The sequence below is a fragment of the Solanum verrucosum genome, unplaced genomic scaffold (assembly GCF_900185275.1).
Source record: "Solanum verrucosum unplaced genomic scaffold, falcon-dt-bn FXZP01000239.1, whole genome shotgun sequence".
Classification (NCBI taxonomy): domain Eukaryota; kingdom Viridiplantae; phylum Streptophyta; class Magnoliopsida; order Solanales; family Solanaceae; genus Solanum; species Solanum verrucosum.
This window is the reverse complement of record NW_026020009.1, coordinates 107,501-129,859: the sequence shown is the minus strand read 5'-3', so window position 1 is coordinate 129,859 and position 22,359 is coordinate 107,501. Positions and strand designations below refer to the sequence as shown.

The 22,359-nt window shown below is 31.2% G+C and overlaps 2 protein-coding genes across 2 annotated transcripts; one reads left to right on the top strand and one right to left on the bottom strand.

Moving 5' to 3' along the window:
* Window positions 1-2,930: 2,930 nt before the first annotated feature.
* Window positions 2,931-4,425, bottom strand: LOC125819766 (UDP-glycosyltransferase 73D1). Its single transcript, XM_049499209.1, has one exon. The coding sequence runs from the start codon at window positions 4,413-4,415 to the stop codon at window positions 2,931-2,933; it is 1,485 nt and encodes a 494-aa protein (XP_049355166.1). The 5' UTR covers window positions 4,416-4,425.
* A 16,191-nt stretch (window positions 4,426-20,616) lies between these two features.
* On the top strand, window positions 20,617-22,089 carry LOC125819796 (UDP-glycosyltransferase 73C4-like). Its single transcript, XM_049499238.1, has one exon. It carries the CDS (start codon window positions 20,617-20,619, stop codon window positions 22,087-22,089), a length of 1,473 nt encoding a protein of 490 aa, XP_049355195.1.
* Window positions 22,090-22,359: the final 270 nt, after the last annotated feature.

Genomic DNA, 22,359 nt, shown 5'->3' with positions numbered 1-22,359 from the left:
TTTTTCTTGAAAAAAAAAGAAAGTGAATAATATTATTACTATTTTTTTATCCAAAAAAATAAATACTAAATATCTCAATATCTCCTTCTATTCTAGTTGATATGTCATGTTATTAAATCATCATTTAAAAAAATAATAGACCTATTTCTTTCATCAAACTTATGTCTTTACAAAACAAATATATAAATTACATGAGAATTTATGAAGATTATAAAAAAATTAAAAAAACTAATTCCTTTTTATTTTTTTACCAAACAAAATCCAATGAAAAAACTTTGTGTGCAATTATTACTTGGTAATTTTCAAAATTCCTAAGTAAATTATTTGAAAAGTTTAAGCAATTTTTTTCATAAAAGTATTCAAATAAATTTGTAAGGCTGACAAAAAAGTTGGTAAGAAAGATAAAATTATTATTTAACTTTTTTTTTAATTTAATTTTTTATTTTTATTCTTTTATTGCTATATTATATTATATTTTAACTTATTATACCATTAAACACCAATATATATTCTTATATCATCCAACTTCATGAAATACAAGTAATAATTAATTGAATTGCCTATTTTAATTCAATAATATACATATTATATGAGATTAATATACTAATAAATAAAGATCAAAATTTTATTTTCTAATATAAATATTATTCACTTTCTATTTTCTTTTCAAAAAAAGATACTATAAGTATGGATTTCAAAGTACCTAATTAATTATTTTTAATAGTTAATTGACCTTTAATGTTATTGATCCATTAAATAATATATGATTAATTGATATAAGTTGACATCCATGAGTGATTTATATATAATATATATGTGTTTATAAGTAATCTAAATTGATGACATTAAGTTTTGAAAAAAACTATTCTTCATAGCATAAAAAAATAAAAAAATAATTATGATAAAAGATTTTTAAGGATGAAAATTTCTTCTCAATAAACTAATATATACTTTTTAGAAAATAATAAGATCATTATTTTAGTCAAATGAGTTTGATGAATAAATAAGTCTATTCTTAAAAAAAAAGTCTTCAAAGACATGTCATGCCAACTAGGAGAGAGAGAGGGACTTTTGAAGTGTCAAGTATATTTGGAGAAAAATAGGAATAGTTGAGTAATATTTTGGTCATAAATGAAACATAAATGATTTGTCAAGGCAATTTCTTGAACTTGGGTGACCATTTAGGGAATTGACTCTATTTATATAGGAATACTTTATGATATTAACTTTTCCTTACGTACTAAACGTAACTTATTTTCATGAAATAAATATCTTGTAAGAACACATTTTCCTTCCTACCGAACACACCATAATTTTTTTTCATTATCTACTTGATCTACTAGAATATTTAGAGTTTTTAGAACAATTACAGCTTATAAAGATAAACAAACTAATTTAATAATTTTATCTTAAACTTTTAAAATAATAAATAATTTAAATAAATTATTTTAATAATCACGACAGATAATTTGAATATGTTAAAAAGTACTTCAATTAACATAAATCTAAAATCTTTGTTTCATCGATGAATATTATACGACAAACGAAAAATGAAAGACACGTACTTGGTAAAGTCATGGTAATTTATTTCTAGAATATCATGTAAACGCTAAATTTCCAAGAAAGAAAACAAATCCAATCGTACTTTTTCAAACATCATCATCAAGAAACGTAATACTCGAGTTTTAATACGGGTACTCAATATCAAATTCTAATAAAAAAAACTATAAAGAAAATAGCAGGAAAAAGTAAGTTTAATGCCGTCTATGCTCATTTTTATTTATATATTCAAAATTAAATTTTTACTTTTACTTATCATTTTTAACATATCAAGAAAATATATTATATATTTTATTTTATCATCAATATTAATTACTTATTCTCCAAATTATTTCTCTAAGATCTAAAATAATACATCAATCAATACAAGCATAGTAATAAAATAATCATATTAATTATTTTTTTTAAAAAAAATATACAAAATCTAAAATAAATAGTTTAACTCTATTTTAAAGGGAAAAATAACATGACCCGTGAGCTTCTTTAAAATTATTTCAATTTGTTGTGATCACAATTTTTCACCGCCTAGTCAAAAAATAATTTCATATATTCTGAATAGTTTAGATCTATTCTTAAACAATAAATAATTTGGTTCATTATATATTTATTAGAAATAATCAACTCTTAAAGATTCTTAATAGACTTTATTATTTTAATATCAACATCTTTATTAATTAATTTTCTCTCTACATATTGCATATTTATTATAAAATTCATGTACGCATGTCCAATGACTTCAATCAAATTCCTAAGAAAAGAACTTTTTATTATGATAATTATATAAATTTTATATATTATATTTAATAATAACAATAGCAAGAACATTGACAAAGGATAGTTGAAGAAAATTATTTTACATAGAACAATAGAATATCTCACGATTAAAAAAAAAATTAAGGATAGACAATTTCTGTCATATTTACAACAAAAATCCATCGCTTATCCTATTTGATAATGAATCAGTGACAAATAGTTTAAATATTTAGTTAGATATGAATTATTTATTGCCGAATTTCGTAATAATTTTTGCTCTCTTTTTAGTGTCTAATGTAGCATTTTTATTTTTTAGGGGAGGAAAATATTGTTCGGAAAAAGATAAAATAAATGTTAATGGATAGAGAAAATCATAGAAACTACTAAGCTGATATCACAATTTCCCTATAGAATACCACAAATGAAAGGGAAAAATTAAAGTCTTATTCTTATAAATGTATGCACTTAAATTCACCTACAACAAACAATAGTTAACTCTTCAAATAAAAGATGCATGACATACTCTATAATTTGGAAAATAAATGTATGATAACAAGTTAAATATGCTAATAGTATAAAATTATTTATACTGTCAGCGAATTAATGTAACTTAAATTTTAAATTAATTGAGCACTTAACGATTGGTTTAAGATGTCTTGTATGAGGTTCAATATGTTGAGTCGAGAAGTTCCATTTTCTTCCATGGTCATTCTTGCTACCGTCCCAAGTTCTTTAGATCTCCTTCTTCTCTTTTCTCCTTCTTCTCCTCCATCCATTAGTTCCTCTATAGCATTCGCAACTTGTTCCTTGCAAACAAGTACTCCAACTTTCTCTTCTTCTCCCCATCTAACCGGAAATTTAACTCCAACTTCAACTCCAATCCTCAAAACTTCAACAATTAGCTTCTCATTGAAGAATTGTTCCGCAAACATCGGCCATGTGATCATAGGCACACCACAACTCACCCCTTCTATTGTTGAGTTCCAACCACAATGAGTCAGAAACCCCTTTATGGCTGGATGTGACAATATAAGAACTTGAGGGGCCCAACCCTTAATCACAAGTCCCCTCCCTTTGATTCTCTCCTCGTACTTTGTGTCCAACAACCATTTCTCCAACTCAATAAAATTTTGATCTGCGGTCTTTATTACCCAAATAAATGGCCGTTTTGATGCTTCTAAACCTAGCCCAATTTCTATCAACTGCGATGCGATTAACCTGCATTGACTACCAAGACAACAATAAAGGACGGACTTATTTTTCATCGTATCGAGCCATTTTAAACATTGTTTGTCATCAATTGATGGTTTATTCCCCCTTTGGTACATATCCATAACATTTTTATTACAAAGTGAAACTGGTCCAATGCACCATACCTTCTTATTAATAGCTTTTTCATATTCCTCAACACATCCATGCTCCAATTCTGCAAAACTATTAACCACAACTCCATAAGCACTTGATTCAGCTTCTTGCATCTGACCTCGAATATCATCCAAGTCCGGTAATTGCACAAAAGACCCCGGAAGTTGATTTTTTGCTATTTCAACCCTTAGTGGAAGTCCTGGCACAACAAAACGTTCCATATCCGATTTAACCTTCAAATAAGGCCTATGAAGCATCAAATTATGTGAACTTAACAAAGAAAAACAACACATCCCATGGAAAACAAGCCTTGGAACATTGAATTTTCGCGCTGTTTGTGATGTCCATGAGAGACACTTATCTGAAATTATACAACTTGGAGGGGTATTTTGGTCTTGCAAAAAATTCTCCAATGGATTTTGTAACATATTTAGTGCTGTATAAAAATTTCTTATAAGGTCACGTGAAGGGACACTATCAAGATTTTCACAACCGACAGGTAAGCCAACTTCTTCACTAGGAAATGGGATTTGAATAAGTTCAATATCTAGCCCAATTTCTTTTGCCCGATTGATAATAGTTGCGAATCTTGACGCGTTATGTGGTGTAGTTACTAAACTAACCTTCACACCGCGCTCCACAAATAGCCTCGCCATGTCTATCATGGGAATCATATGGCCTTGTGCTAGTAATGGAATTAACACAAAATGAAGTTTTTGAGGAATATTGGTTGCCATTGTTGAATGAAAAAAATGAGAGGCAATTGCTAGCTTGTAAAGTTTGAAAGAAAAATAGGTGTTTAGGGTGGAAAAAAAGACTTGCATTTATAACTTGACTTGTTCTTAGGTTATATAATAAGAATAAGAATAAAGTTTGGTTTAATATAAGATGAGGATAATGGGATGGAGGTAAGTTGCACAAAAGGGTTAGTTAGAATTTCATTTGCTAAAAATATTATATACTGTGCAAATAACTAGCGGCCGCATAATCAAAATTTCAACGCATTTCGAATACTGAGTTCTAAATTATAGTTTTAATAACGTTGTTGGTTCGATCAAATTTGTATTTATGCTTATACCTCCATTTTTGTAAACAGGGTAAAACTAATCCTTTTGAAGTTATATATACTCCCTTCAGTTTACTATATCAAAAGAAAAACATATTTTTCCCCATGTTTTACCCTTAAATAAGTTACTTATTCTTCAAGTTATTTTGGACATAAGACTAAATATCAATTAATATAAATATGAATATTTGTTCAAATTTTAAGTATAATAATCTTTTATAAATTTCTGACTCTATTACGACTTTCGAGAATTTGGAAATGGTGAAGACTTGGTCCATGTTTAGGCGTTTGGTCATGAGTCAATTGCGGCTAGACTTGAACAAATAGATTGTAGGTGTTGACTCCAAGGGGCGTACACAACTGGACAAAGTTATTTGGAAGACTAGTGACGGTGCCGTGCCCCGACCCTGCTTACACGCAATATTATATTATTTTCATATGAATGAACTACTAAGATTCTCGTTTAGAAATTTTAACAATTTTTATATAGTTTTTTTTTTTTTTTTTTGGTTTATGGTGTTTGGATCCTACATTGGAGCTTCTAACAAAATTTTCTCCATATTCAGGGCTCGAACCTGAGACCTCTGGTTAAGGGTGAAACACTTCCACCAGTGCACCGGCCACAACCCATGTTGGTCAATTTTTATATAGTTTTTTTAAAGTAAATTTTAGGTTTAGCAAAAATAAAAATCATATTTGTATGTTATAACTATAGTTTGCATAATTGCGCTCTATAGCAAATTTTATGTTTGCTATGGAGCATCAGATTGTATAAATCGCTGGCAGGAGCATCATATTTGTATAAAATCGCTGGCAGTCCTCTCGTTTGTATAAAAGAGAAGCAATTGTATATGTATATCGGTTAGATAATTGTATATATGTAATTACTATGTATATGTATCAATGATTGTGTTTGTATATCTGCATAAAATTTGAATTTGTATACAATTGAATCAAAATAAAACATTTGTATATCAAAATATCTCTCTCTCTCTCGCTTTATACAACAATTATACATTGTAATTTGTATAATTTGTGTTTGTATAAAGTGAGAAAGAGAGAAAGGCAAAAGAGAACTGGACAAGGGAAGATCTGTATTTGTATAATTATAAGTGTATAGGACAAAAATATATGTATTTGTATATACAGTTTTCTCTCGCTTTATACAAATATAAACGCATTTTATACATTTGTGTTTGTATAAAGTGAGAGAGGCGAATGAGAGACTGACGAGCGAGAAATGGAGAGTGGCGAGCGAGAAATCTGGGGAAAGAGACGAAGGGCAACTGTTTGCTACGGGTTACAATAAAATCAAACGTCTGTGGTTATAACATTTAATTTAATTAATAGTTTGCTATTTTATACAATTTTCCCTTTTTTTTGATTTCCCACACGATGTCCGAAGCCCTTTCAACTTAAAAGAAAATCTGACAATTTTTATATAGTTGAACTACGAGAACTAATTTTAGACTATTTTCCTAGTTCAGTGGCATTTTAAAATATTTATTTATGTGGTTCATGATTATATTGATATAAAAAAATAAATTTTAATTTGTTATGCTAAATTTATTTTAATGATAATTGTAGTTGAATGATTTTTTAAAGATAAAAATATTAAGTTGATTGATTTTACTAATACTAAATAAAGTTTCATGACTTTACTAGATAATTTCTCATAATTCAGTAACATTTTTATGTTATATCAACATGGGGTTTTTAAAAAAAGTATCAGACTATAATGTTCAAGGGTGTATCTCCTAGTAGACTAGGACTAAGCTAAAAATAAATAAATCAAAGTATATATAGTAGTACTATTCTCTCACAAATAAATTAACTTCTAGATGATGTGATTATAAAAGTACTCATGACCAAATCATTTTCTCATTTGAAATTTAAAAGAATGTTACTATCATAAAATGAGCTGTCCTGATAATCACTTTGAAACTCTCTCTTGTTTCACTATTTTGTCAAAGCTTATAACAAGTTAAAAATACTTTGTTTTTTTTTAAAAAAAAAGGGCGATTGATGATAATGAAAAAGGGCACCGCATCTAGATGGACGGTAGATGATAATGGACGAAAAAAAGGTGTCATGCCATTGAGTGGGGAATAGCCCTCATCTCATGTAAGAGAACTAAATACATAATAATTACAAATATTTATTTTAGAGAACCGAGATGTTAGATATTTTTAAAAAAATGAAAATGTTTTTGACTAGTAGAAGAAGTTTTTTCTTAGAAGCTAAAAAATGAGTAATTAAACTCTACGTGGAAGCACTTTTTGGAAACTTGATCAACCATAAAATTGTTTTCCTAATATTTGGCAAAAAATAAAAAAATTTCAATGTAATCTCACAAGTGGGGTATAAGGAATTAAAGAGGATAATATATACGTTATCTTATTCTAATCTTGTGAAGATAGAGATAATATTTCTTGTAAATAATGGGATAGATTGAATTGAAATTTAGTAAGTCGAAATAACTCAAGTAAATAAATAGTTGGGCTAAAATGGGCCCAAACCTACTTAGATTGAAACTGATTGGATCATAACTCACCCGATTAAATTCAATTCTTTTGACTGATCTTGACCCGAGAACCAAAACCGAGCCTCAACCCACCATTCAAGATATGAGACTCGAGACCCGACCAAAATTCTAGGAACTGAGCCTCGACTCAAGGAGGTAATTTTTGCTATTATTTATTAAAAGAACCAACCTCCGAAGGTCCGTTCGCATTTTGACCCGATCTCAAGATCGACTTGAGCCCTGAGACTCAAGACCCAATCCTAACCTTAACCCAAGACCTGAGCCTCGATCCTGACTATGGATCCGATCTCAACCGGGACTAAAACTTGAGACCCGAGACCTAATCTTAACTGTGAACCTGAGACTCAACTCTGATCCGAATGAGAAGTGGGCCCAAATAGAGCAGAATGGAATCAACTCATTCATATTATCCAGGTAATTCAAATTGAACTGTAGTTGATTTATTATTATTCTAATTAATAGTCAAATTTAGTAACTTTGAAATTGATTGGGTGAACATATATTCTAGTCCTTAATTTTGTTAATCTTCTTGAATTGTCAATCGTCATTTAATATGTTTAAATTCTGTAGTGTTTGTACTAGCTAGGAACATTTAACAACCAAAATCCAGTCCATATAGGACAATAATATTATTTTCTTACAAAAAAAATTTATGAGCTTTTCAGTTTTTTTTTCATAAAAAATTCGCAAATTTTAAAAAGTTATTTATTTATTGACAGAACTGGTCAATCAAACACTTATTTTGCAAAAGCTTGGAAAACGGGTTAACTTCTCAATTTCTTAGAAAAATCTCTTGGCGTGCGAATAAAGTTTCATTATAGACAAAAAAGAAGGCATAATATAAGAATATTGTTAATGATACATATAAGATGTTTCGAGGAAAATAATGAGAACTTGGCCCAAACTCATATTAAAATTATTTTTGACTTGTGTTAACAGAACGATTAATATTGTACTCAATGATTTAATGAAACAAGTATGGAGACGTAAGACTCGACTTAATATCTTTGCCTATCTACAATTAAGTTTGTTATAATTATCCAAAACTTCAAAGATGCTTACGTAGCTTTAGTGATCTTAAATACTCGACTGATGTGGATGATACACAATTAATTTTTAAATTAGTTCCTAAGTTCATTATATAAAACTTAGTTCAAGGAAGAGATTGTTAGTATGAGAATAAAGTCTTATACCAACACCTGAAAAAATAAAATGAAGCTATTAAGTTGAAAATAATTATACATTGGAGTTGGAAAAAAAATAGAAGCTATTAAGTTGAAAAAAATTATATAATGGAGTTGAAAAAAATAGAAGCTATTAAGTTGAAAAAAATTATATATTGGAGTTAAAAAAGAAATAGAAGTTATTAAGTTGAAAAAACATTTGAAAAAAATTTGAAAAACTCTATATGCTTAATCTAAAGCGTGTTAATTTGAATATATTGGAGTTGAATATTATTGATCGCTACATATATTAAAGTGGAATAGTAAAACAAAATTCTTCTATAAGTTAGAAACGTGTTTACATATACTATTTCTTGAAAAAACACTAAATAATTATTTTGTTGTATTAAAGAAGTAAATGTGTTATCGGTCGATATTTCTTTAAAAATAATACGAAGTAAATGTTAATTAATTTGGTATAGAAAGTAAAGTTTTATATATAGGTACCATAATCCCATAGCTAAATTCATCTTTACGTAGGATTATGACAGTAAAAGAGATATTTAACCCCAAAAAATGTGATATTATCAGTCGATATTTCTTTAAGAATAATACGAAGTAAATGTTAATTAATTTGGTATAGAAAGTAAAGTTTTATATATAGGTACCATAATCTCATACCTAAATTCATCTTTACTAGGATTATGACAATAAATGGGATATTCACCCTTAAAAATCGTGTGTATGCTACTAGTCTGCATTGATGCTATCAGCAATTTATTATTAGGCAAAACAATTATTATGGTAGATTACAGATTCACATGAATTCAATAATTTTTATTAAGATTTTTTATGGGTGATCAAGTGTATACAGATCCTATCCCTATATAGATATACTAAATTTCTATAAATATTCTCTATTTTTCGTGTATCTCATATTATACAACTATTAACTAGGGAATTTTAGATTTTCAAAAACGTCTCACACTATATATCCTAAATTCGCCTCTATATTTTTTTCCCCTCACTTTGTTCAAATAGCATAATTAGATGTGACGTGATTAATATTGAATGAAAATAATTCTAGAAGGTGAATGGTACAATATTGTGGCTGTGTGGACTTTGTCGTATCATCATAAACAAATGGCAATAACCATGAAAGTGGCCATTAAGAAGTAGCTCGATCCACATTAAGGTATCTAGTCAAGACTTTAATTTGCCATTGTGTTCATAGACCTATTAATTAAGTGGACCTGGTAAAAGGTTCCAGAAAATGGCAAATTTTGTTACTCTTTCCGTCTCATTTTAGGCGCGACAATTCAGAGTACGAAGATTAAATTATGTATTTTTTTCTATAAATTTGAATATAGAAATTTCAAGTCTTTCGTAATTAAATTTATGCTTAGAAATAATATAGAAGCACTACTATAAGTTAATTTTAATATAATATAGTATTATTGGTTTTGTATCTCGTCTGTCTTATTTCTTCTTTCAAAAGTCTCACACTATAAATAGCTTAGTTATGACTTTTTTTTAAACTATCAATATGAGATATTGACACTTCATTTCACACACTCCAATTGCTAGGCACCGGATCGGGTTGTATCGGGATCGTTTTGATTTGTTTCGTTTACTGTTTTGGTCCGTTTCAGTCTGATAGTATTGAGGACGGAATGTGATACATTGAATCGATACTCGAAATGGAATGGTATCATCATTTGGTACCGGTATATCGGTACCGGTTCATCCCGATTCCGATTCGATTCAGTCTGTGAAATTGAATTGGGTTTTTAAATTTTTGTTATTGTTTTATACTTTTATTAGCATTTCTTTTTTGTTTATTTAATTTTTTAAAATTACAAACTTAATTCATTAACTTCAAATAATATAAACCAAAAACTTTAAAATTTATAAGTTTAACAAATTACAAACTTAAGTTATTTAAATTACAAGTTATAAGTTATAACATATAACTTATAAACTTCAAAAGATTCAAATCTTGAAAACTTATAACATAAACTCAAAAACTTAAGAAAAAATGACTTTATTAAACTAAACTTACAAACTTATAAGTAATATTTTAAAAAAAATATCTTTAAAATAAATTTAAGTAAAATTACAAATAAACATTATAAATTTCAAAACTTAAATACTTTGTAAACTATTAAACTTAGAAAAATTAAAAAACATTCATATTTTCGTAATTTAAAATAACTCAAAAAATTATTATTTTTTGAAATAGCTATGTGTGCCGTTCCGTTCCAATTTCTATCCCGGTATATAGTGAGACGGGATGGAACAAAATTTCTATCCCAATAATTCCGGTCCGGTTCAATCCGATACCGATCAACAACCTGATCAAACCATCCCGATCTAATCGGTACCAGTTCATTCTAGTCCCGTGCCCAGTATTAACTCCAATAACAACTTCTTCCTTGGTCTAAATTCCACGTGACTTGTTACCATCAATGAGTGAATTCGAAAATTAACCGTGTGTCACATATATCAATCAAATATTTACTGCCCCGAAACTTAGACTTTATTCTTTTGTGCATGTGACTTTTGAAGCTACCGGTAAAAATAACAAATGGGGTCTATTTGTCACGTAGTAATAGTAGAATGATTAAACTTTGATACCAATTAATTAAACTTAACCCAAAGATATTTTTATTAACATAGAGTGATACTTTTATCATTATTTCTGTTTGAAATGCAGTTGATTTTCTTCTGTTAAACATTGGTCGATAATATTTGATATTTTAGATTTGGACACATGGATTGAGAAATTTACTTATTCATAAAAATATCAAGAGGACTTTAGGCTAAAATACCCTTAATTGTGATTTTCTTTAATCTCACTATTAAGGGGATATGAGAATGTCTACATAATTATCAAGGGGATATGAGAATGTCTCCGAGGTAAATTTGAAAAAAAAAGGAGGAATTAAATACCTTCTTATCTATGTGAAATATTAATTATTTTGGATCGGTGGGAATAGTTAGTTCAATTAAAAAAAAAAAAAGTAATTCTTATTTTAGAAATTCAAGCGTAAGAAAGTTGACAATAGTTTATTGGGAACCTGAATAAGCCACAAAAACATAAAAGTGACCAAAATAAATCATTACTTTAGTGAGTAATTAAAATAGGCTTAGTGGAAGAAAAAATTTCACTTTACCTAATATTCTAAACGTTTTCCGTTAGTCTCATAACGTGTATATTTTAATATATAACGGAACTATTTCTTACACTTTATAAAATGGAACTATTTCTTACACTTTATAAAACTGTTCTTACACTTTGTAAAGTGAAACTTTTTCTTACACTTTATAAAGTGGAAGAAAAAATTCTGCTTTACAAAGAGGTATTTTGCACGTTTTTATCTCTTTATGAAGCTTTTGCAGTGTTTGTCATACAATTATATTGATTTGACATATTATAAAAACGAAAAAAATTATTACATTATGTATTTTTATTTTTTTATTCTGAAAAATCCTCCATTCTCTATTTAAGGACGTTCAAACATAGTTGATAGCACCTACAACATAAAGTCTTCTATATTTGTTCATTTCAATCTCAAAAAAAAAAAAGTCTTCTAAACCAAAAGTTAGAGTTTCGATTTATTGGGATGGCGAAATTATACATGACGGACATACCGTTTATTATAATTGTCCTCCCAAACACAATGCTAAATATTCAATTAATGTCCGATATCATAAATTTCTTTCATCAATTTATAAAAGAATGGGTATAAATAGTACTGATTATAATTTGATTATAGTCGGAAAATACCCTACTTCATTTTTATCACAAGGACAAGTAAATTTTGGAGAGTGGATTATCTATAATGACGAATCGTTGACTGACTTTTTGAGGGTTCCAAATGACTACATAGATCAAATCAAGTTAACAATACTTGAAATCTATGTTAGGAAGGAGCCTAAGACTAGTCAACAACGTTCTCCTTTATTGGTCGATGCCATCCCCGATTAGAAAATCGTAATAGTGTTGATGGATTTCCAATAACTCAATCTACTGATTTTTCTAACATGACTCATTATCAAAATATTCTTACCGGTCGATATGATTTTGATTTGAGCGAAACTATCAATGAAAGTGACTGGTAATGCTCAATAATTATATTTCGATTATTATTTGTTGATTTTGTCAATTATTTATTAATTTATATGATTTCTTCTTCTTCTTCTTCTTCTTCTTATTATTATTATTATATATTTTGTAGCGGTTTACCTCAGCAAGATAGGAATATTGCTCCAAGTTATGGACTAGATAATTATTTTGGTCAGTCCTCACACTTTGAAATGACGAAAAATGTTGGGACATCCTCAAATTTTCATGTCTCGCCTACTTTTGATGCAGATGATTGTCGGTATGTCCAACGCTTAATTTTTTATTTAAGTAAGTTAATTGCATGAGACAAATATTTATACTTTTTTACATATATATGGAAAATATCACACAAGGTGAGCCCATTGATCTTGTGAATATCGATGATCGTGACCTTCCAAATTACGGCTCACCTTCAGCTAGTGATAGTGATGATTTGCCTAATGCCGAGGAATCAGGAGATAATGTTCCATTTGAGGCATCATCTAGTGATGATGATTTTTTAATGCCCAATCGATCGCCAAGACCAATGTCCATGAGTCCGTTTCATAATCATGAAATTCCTTATCTGGATCATCTCCAAGATGGCCCAGATATCTTTGGCGATACACATGATGAATATACATCACAACGTACGTGGGGTGAATCAGAAGATTTCATGAATGGTGCTATTTATATTGAAAAAGGCATGTTGTTCAATTCAAAGAAGCAGTTGCAAAGAGCAGTTAAGCTTCTACATTTAAAGATAGCGAGAGAATACTTTGTTATTAAATCGACAAAGAAATCATGGCATCTTGTTTGCAGGCGTGTAGAACAAGGATGTTGATTTAGGCTAACTTCTTTTAATGATAAACATACTAACATGTGGAAAGTTGGAAGATACATTAAAGAACATACATGTGATATGGGTATGTGCCGCGATTTCAACTTGGATGTTGAGATAATTGCTAACGTCCTCCGTGTTGATATAGAAAAAACGCCAAGGTACTATTTTATCCTTAGATGATTTTTCTTTAATAAGAAAATATTCATTTTTTATTTGATAATTAATATTATTTTTGCTTTTCAGGTTTCCCATCAAAGACTGTCAAACAGTCGTTCTTAAAGCATATGGCATTTCAATAAGCAGAAGAAAAGCATATCTTGGTCGCAAGCGTGCTTTTGAAAAAGTCTATGGTACTTGGGAGGGTTCTTTTGCCGAGTTGCCGAGCTTCATGGAATCTTTTAAAAACTTCAATCCCGAAAAAATATTTGAATGGAAAACAGAGCGGCGTGTCGATGTCATTGAAGATGTATTCAACTATGTGTCTGGACTTTTAAACCATGCATTAATGGGTTTGTGTTTTGTCGTCCTGTTATATCGATCGACGGAACACATATCTATGGAAAATATGATATCAAGTTGTTGATTGAGATTGTAACGGATAGTAACGGGTCAATATTACCTTTGACATTTGCAATAGTTGCGAATGAGAGCATGAAGACATGGAGTGTAGTTTTGGATCATTTGCACTTGCACGTTGTCAAGGGTCATAGAGGTGTGGCATTGATTTCAGATAGGCATCACAGAATACTCTCATTCGTGTATAATTCTCCCAATTGGCAGGCCCTATTTGGGTTCCATCGTTTTTGTTTAAGACATTTGAAGGCCAATTTTTTAAAAAATTCAAAAATGTCACTTTAAACAACCTTTTATGGGCAGCTGCAAATCACTGTCAGGAGAAAATTTTTTTGGAAAAAATGGAGATGATCAAAGAGATTAACCCGGGAGCGTATGTGGTTAATGAAGAACGATCTTGACAAATGGACATTGCACAGGGATGGAGGTAGGAAATGGGACATGCTGACAACAAACAGTTCCGAGTCATTCAATGGTCTTCTCAAGTCAGACATGGGCTTGCCAGTTACTGCAATGGTATGACTCACTTACAATCAGATTGTGAACCGATTTGTTACAAGATCAAAATTTGTCAATCAGCTAGTACAACAAAAGCAACAGTGGATGCCTAAACCATTCAATATTTTTAAGGATAATCGAAAAAAAGTCACAGCGTCACATACTTATCAACTATCACCAACAAAGGGAAAACATATTTGAGGTGCAGACACATATGCATCATGGCCGTGATGGTAATAAGCACATTGTAAATGCATCACAAGGAAAATGTCAATGTGGTAAATGACAATCATACCACATTCTGTGTTCTCATGCAATAAAGGGATTTGACCAAATTAGGTATCAAGCATGGGAGCATATGGCACCAGAATTCAGCGTGCGTAGCTACAAAAAAGCCTATTATGGACAATTCAATTCACTCGGCGGTGAAAAGTATTGGCCTGATAGTCCTTTTCTTATGATAGCAAATAAAAAATATTTACGAAAAGTGGGCGTAAATAAAATCACCCGTATACATAATGAAATGGATGTTCCCGCAAGCACACTCACTCGCAAATGTTCAACGTGCAAACAAATAGGCCATGATAGATGCAATTGTCCTTCACGAGCTTGAAACGCCTCATATGGTGGTAGTAGCTAAAGAAAGATGTTTAATTGTGATAATTTATTCTTGTATCAATTTCTATGCAACTTTTTTTTCGTATTTTTGATCATCCTCGAGTCATGTTTATATTTTCAAATTTTTTCCTTCACTTTTTAAAAAAAAAAATACATACACAAAATAATAACTATATATAATTAAAATAATAATACTATTCACCCTGAAAAAAAGATACATACACAAAAATAATAACTATATATAATTAAAATAATAATATTATACACCCTCAAAAAAGATACATACACAAAAATAATAATATTATGTTCCACAACCCTTTCTTGAAATCTGTAGAACATCTCGCGGTCTAAGTCCCGTATATCCATCTTCATCTTCATTGTCCCTTTTCCTCTTTTTTGCCGGAAGATCCTTTATGTTCACATTCTTTACAATTCTTTTAACAACTTTTTTTCTTCCGGGTGTTTGAGGCATATCAACCACTGGCATAATGAAAGTAACATCTGGAGACGAGAGTGGTGACAAAGTGGTCCGCAAATAGAAAGTTAGATAGTAGAAATTGAAAATTAATTGACAAAAATAAAGAGATCCATTTTTAAAGAGATCCAACAATACAACAATAAATCCAAGCATACTAACACTATATATTCGTATGCTCCACTATTTATTTTGGATCATAGAATCAGAACCAAGACTTCATTATTAAGACAAAAAGCCAAATCAACCTAACTTCAAAAAATAGCTCTCTAAATTGTATTCCGGCCTCAAGCAATGTATCCCTAACAATCTGAGATACCTCTTCACTATGTGAAGCTGAGGCTGTGTCTCTCTGCCACTGTAATGCAAGACTGTGCAGCTTAAATAGTCCTCTAGACATCGCAATGCTAGTACCAACGGAATGAACAAAGCCTGACGATACATCAACCTCTAAAGCAGGCTTACTTATAAGCAACCTTCCATACCGCATGTACCACAATTTATACCCTGCCCCGCTAGTACCATCATCTACCTCAACCGCTAAACTCTGATGTCAATTACCCCAATCATGAAAATATTTATCCAACATTTCAAGAACCTCTGGTCCAAGCCTCATACGCTGATCATGCACGTGGTGGTTGGTTCCCCAACTAGGAATCACATGTACATGTTGGGGACGACCAAACTGACGCATCACTCTATCAGGTGTGTGCACCTCAACAATCTCTAGGCAAAGCATAGGCACGCATGCCATCCATAAAGGCTCATCGATCGTACAACAACGAGGCAATGTATGTAAAATCTCATTATACGGTGTCCATCGAAACTATTTTTAAAATATAACAATTAGATAAAATCAACATTAATCGCTTAGTATATAAATAAAATTATTATTGATTTACTTTTATATAATTTACATTTATGTAATTTATATATTTTTTTAAAAAAACTAGTAAAGAGTTGCAAAAATTATTTGATGTACCTGATCCTTTGTCATGCGGTCTAGCTGGTCTCTAATCGGGATAAGAACATGATGTGACTCAGTATCCTTATCAATTCCACGCGTCCATCGCCTAGAATATGGAAGTAATATGTCACCATCATGCGGCGGAGGAGTTGATGGTTGTACATGCAAGATCCTCTCCCAACACCAAACCTTAATGTGACAAACAAAATAATTAAACTATCATCATTAACAAAAAAAATTAATAATTACATATATCTATTTTTAATAATTTTTAGAAATTATTTGTATGTAGTTTAAATATTTTAAAAAATTGAATATAGAAAAAATATTCTTGTACAGTGTAATGTTAAAAGATTCTTTGTATTTGAATGTATTTTAAAACTTTAGTAAAGTTACCTAAAGGAGAGGAATAAATCCGCAAATGTCAACCACATTACCGATAGATGCCCGACAAAGTGCACGATACAAGTAGGCCAACACTGCACTGCCCCAACTGTACTTACCTACGTCGTGGATGGGATCTAGGAACGCCAAGTATTATAAGCTAATAAGGTACCCCGACATGTTCGGAAATAAGATTCCCCCCAATATAACAAGCATGTAAAGTCTAGAAATTTTCTCAACTCGCTCCACTAGAGTAGCATCTCCTATCGGATCTACTTGTAACTGATCTCGCAAGTAACTAGTAATGCTATGTATCCTTACCCGGCTCGCACCATCCATATCAGCAGGTGCTATGTCGCATCTTGTGAGTGTCTCTAATAAAGTACGCCATGGACGAATCCTCTGTGCAACATCCTGCATGTACACAACATCACCATCGATGCGCAAACCAAACAAGACCTGCACATCCTGTAATGTAATTGTGACCTCACCAAAAGGTAAGTGGAAGCAATGAGTCTCTGGCCTCCAACGCTCAACCATAGTTGTAACAAAGGCACGGTCATACTACATCCATCCCACACAAACTACATCATACAGTCCTGACCTACGTAAAATCTCATCAACACGTCCATGAGGTCGATGTAAACGAAATAAATTTCAAGCATCATTCATGCGCACCGTCCTCATAAGGCTACTAAATGATATCTCACCTTTCCATAACAATTCTGATTTATGCTCATGTTGAGAGAGAAGAAGTGTACGATCAGTCGGTCCAGGATTCACAACACGCTCCATTATATTCTGTAAGAAAAATTCTATTAATTCGTTTATTATAATTATATCTTGACAAATTAAACCGTGAACTATCTTCAAACGAATAATTGTACGAGAACTAAAAAATCTCTAACTTCAGCAAGTCAATTCAATGTGTTATTTGTCGAGTCAACCACAAGAAAATAAAATAGAAACGTTCTAGGTTTCTTATCCAAAAATATTTTCTCTATCCATATTTCTAATAGCCAAAAAGCTTCAAAGAATAACTTTAATAAGCTAGATATAGTTGAGTATTTTTGCAGGTAACCTATTTGTGATAATGATACTGTGAGCACGTTTTTTTTTTTATATAGAAATAACTTTTCACATCCTTGTCAAGAAATAAGATAGAATAGTAGTTGTGGAAGCTATAGTGTATTAACTACTTGCTGCTACTGCTTTTGGCTTGAAATGAGTAATGTTCTAACAACAATTTTGGTGGCTTATGGCTTAAAGTTATTTTACTTTGAAATTTGATAATTTATAAGCTTCATTATGTTTATTACATGTGCTTTCAATTTGAGACTTGATAGTGACTGTAAAGATGACCTCCAAGAATATATATCATTAACGATGGAATAGATGTGGTATTTTTACAAAGTCAACTAACACTGATATAATTTTTACTCACATCTCATAGACTCATACTATTACTGTGCTATTATTTGGGAGGAAATTCAAACAAATTGTACTTTATTTTATATGAGATGACTTTCACCATTATCTTGTATTTGAAGTGATGTCTAGGATGACTCATGAACTAGTGAATGCATATTGCAATTCATTGAACCAACATAGGCATGATAAATTGATCAATTCATTTAGTGATTTCCTATTTTCAACCTTTGTTTTGTCTCTGTTTTTTGCCATTACTTTGTGATTGGAACTTCTTATTGCACTATCTCTTTAGGTTTCCCTTTCATTCAGTAATGTGTGAAGGGAACAAGATGATATCTTCAATCTGTTATTGGGTTAGGTCCATTAGTCCTTTAAGTTGTTCTACTCTCTTTTTTTTCCACTTCCTCCTATTCAATTGCATATTAGATTTGTCCGTTATGGCTCTTTTGAAAGTTGATTACATAGACAATTTTTATTTTCATCTCATATTTTTTTATGTTTCTTTTTTGGATGTGATTTTGATTTTGAAGCTTCCTCCACTTTTGACGTTTCCTACTACTAATGTGGCATTTGGAGGTATGGTCTTAACTAAGTCTTTATGATGAATGCACAACTGACCAAGTTTTTACTTTATATTTTTGTATTGGTGTGAATGCTCTTGTATAAAATACTTATATTCCATCTTCCCTCTTTTGTCATTCCACAACTCTTGATATCTAAAGTTTCTGTTATAATTCAATTTTAAATATACTATAAAATCACATTCTAACTCCATGAGGTAGGTGTAATATCTACGTACATTCTACCCTCCCTAGACCTCAACTGTCATTCCATTACTCTTGTTGTTTTTGTATAAAATCACATTCTAAGAAATTCATTCATCAGTTGAATATATAAAACATATCCCTCTGTTCATTAACTGAATATCTAAAACTTATCCTTGTATAATGTGTTAAATTTTTCCTAATTCAAGGTTCTTGTCCAATCTTAATTCTCATATTAAAATATACACGTTATGAGACTAACGGAAAACGTTTAAAATATTAGATAAAGTGGAATTTTTTCTTCCACTAAGCCTATTTTAGTTGCTTACTAAAGTAGTGGCTTATTTTGGTCACTTTTATATTTTTGTGGCTTATTTAGGTTCCCAACTCATAATTATACCATTAATAATATTAATAAGAATGTAAGTATTTAAAGGAAGAAATCAATCTATTTTTACTAAATAGAGATAATTTAATAAAGTATACTTTATAATTATTATTTTTTAATAGGAGTGAAAAGAGCCAAAAATCGGCAAATAAAATAAGAAGGAAATAGTGAGGTTAAAGAGGAAAAGAAATACTAATTTTCATAATGAACATGAAAAGAGCTAGAGCGACACATAAAATTATAATCACACGTATATGGCCTTCCTTTAAGGCGTTCCAACATAGGAACATTGATCCTAGTGGCTTGATTGCAATGTATAAAAAAGTGGAAAATTTGATTATGTTAAGAGTTATGATCCGTTATTTAACCCAACGGGACTCAATCCATGTTTAAAGATTGTAAAGAGGGAGAAGTGCCTCTCTAATATTTCTCTCTTCTTTCTTTTATGTTCACCTTGATACACAATAGTTCGATAGTTCTTTTTATCGCGCTGATCATGATACTTTAACTAATCAAAATCCTCTTTAATCGATCGAACATATAAACCGTATGTCTAAAGTGGATATACGCACAATTTTTAAAAAAAATATGAGTACAGGTTAAATAAAAGTGTCAAAACAGACTATCCAGCGATAACCACAAATTTCTTATCTTAGAAGGGGACATAAAACACAATCCACAACAGAGTTTTGGCTTTGATCTCTCGGAAATCAGATTTCCCATTCATTTCCTATCAGTTAATCATGTGGAACCTTCATGACCATCAGTTGGATTTTGTCACCATCCTCCAATAGCGAAGGACGAATCTATCATTGAAGTTATGAGTTCGACAGAATTCAATAGTTTTGTCTCACTCCATGTATTTGTAACGAAAAAATAGAGAAATAAAGAAATACTTCCTTCTAGTCTCAATAGTAATGTGACAAATTTGTATTCTTCTGACTATGTCTTGTGACTGACAAGTATATATAATCCTCAGAAATCCAAATTCATAATGCTAACCACACAGTAGATAAATCTGAACATGCTTATGTTTGCTCTTACATCATCACTTTACAATGTATAAATTAAGAAATGTAGAAACCATAGTGTAATAACTTGAAATATAACAAAAATGGCTGTTCCCACAGTGCAGCCACATTTTGTGTTGTTTCCTTTCATGGCACAAGGACATATGATACCTATGATGGACATTGCGCGTCTATTGGCACAGCGCGGAGTTATTATCACAATCCTTACTACACACTTGAATGCCAACAGATTCAAGAAAGTCCTTGATCGCGCGATAGAAACAGGACTAAAGATTCAGGTGGTTCATCTCTACTTTCCATGCTTAGAGGCTGGACTACCTGAAGGGTGTGAAAATTTCGACATGCTTCCATCGATGGAATTTGGGGTGAAATTCTTCGATGCTACGAGAAGACTTCAACCCCAAGTGGAAGAAATGTTGCAAGAACTGAAGCCTTGGCCGAGTTGTGTAATATCTGACATGTGTTTCCCATGGACAACTAATGTTGCACACAAATTTAACATGCCTAGGATTGTTTTCCATGGGATGTGTTGCTTCTCTTTGTTGTGCTTACTCAATTTGAGAAATTGGGAGGAGTATGAAAAGATTGAGTCTGATACAGAGTACTTTCAAGTGCCTGGATTATTCGACAAGATTGAACTAAACAAAGCTCAGCTTGTGAATATTCTTTGGGCAACAGATGAAAATATGATGGAGATTTTGGATCAAATGAAGAAAGCGGAGGATGAAGCTTATGGGATAGTGGTGAATAGCTTTGAGGATTTGGAAAAAGAATACATCGAGGGTTTAATGAATGCGAAAAACAAGAAAATTTGGACCATTGGCCCTGTTTCACTCTGCAACAAAGAGAAACAGGACAAAGCTGAAAGAGGTAACAAGGCTGCAATTGATGAACACAAGTGCCTAAAATGGCTTGATTCTAGGGAACAAGACTCTGTACTCTTTGTATGTCTCGGGAGCCTATCGCGTCTTTCCACGTCTCAGATGGTTGAGCTAGGGCTCGGGTTAGAATCTTCTAAACGACCCTTCATTTGGGTCGTTAGACACATGTCAGATGAGTTCAAGAAATGGCTAGTGGAAGAAAATTTTGAGGAAAGAGTTGAAGGACAAGGACTTTTAATCCACGGTTGGGCGCCACAAGTACTAATCTTATCTCATCCTTCAGTTGGTGCATTCTTGACACATTGTGGATGGAATTCGAGCCTGGAAGGTATATCTGCTGGCGTGCCGATGATCACTTGGCCAATGTTTGCTGAGCAGTTTTGCAATGAGAGGCTAATAGTGAATGTACTAGCGACAGGAGTGAAGGCCGGCACGGAGAATCCAGTGATGTTTGGAGAAGAAGAAAAATTGGGAACACAAGTAAGCAAAGATGATATTAAGAAGGTGATTGAAGAAGTAATGGGTGGAGAAATGGAAGGTGAAATGAGAAGAAAAAGAGCAAAAGAATTAGGAGAAAAGGCAAAGAGGGCTGTGGAGGAAGGGGGTTCCTCTTACCTCAATTTGACACAATTGATTCAAGATGTCACAGATCAAGCAAATCTTTTAAAAGGTTGATTGGGAGGTAACTATGTATTCCTTATAGTTCAAATCAAGTTTTATAGTAATGTTAAAAGTTCAGTTACTATAATAAGACACATATAATTTTATTGATATTGTTTTGGTGAGTAAAATTTTGTGACAAGTTTAATGGACTACCGATGTATTAAGATTTGGATTTTATGTCATACAATATATATATGCTACATCAGTAGAAAATTTCGCATGAATAACACGTTTACGTGTATGGCATGAGAGGGGGCATTTAAGTTCAATTAGTCAAGTAAA

Bases quoted from the DNA above. Each gene is read 5' to 3' on its own strand.
- LOC125819766 (XM_049499209.1), bottom strand. From the start codon at position 4,415: ATGGCAACCAATATTCCTCAAAAACTTCATTTTGTGTTAATTCCATTA.
- LOC125819796 (XM_049499238.1), top strand. From the start codon at position 20,617: ATGGCTGTTCCCACAGTGCAGCCACATTTTGTGTTGTTTCCTTTCATG.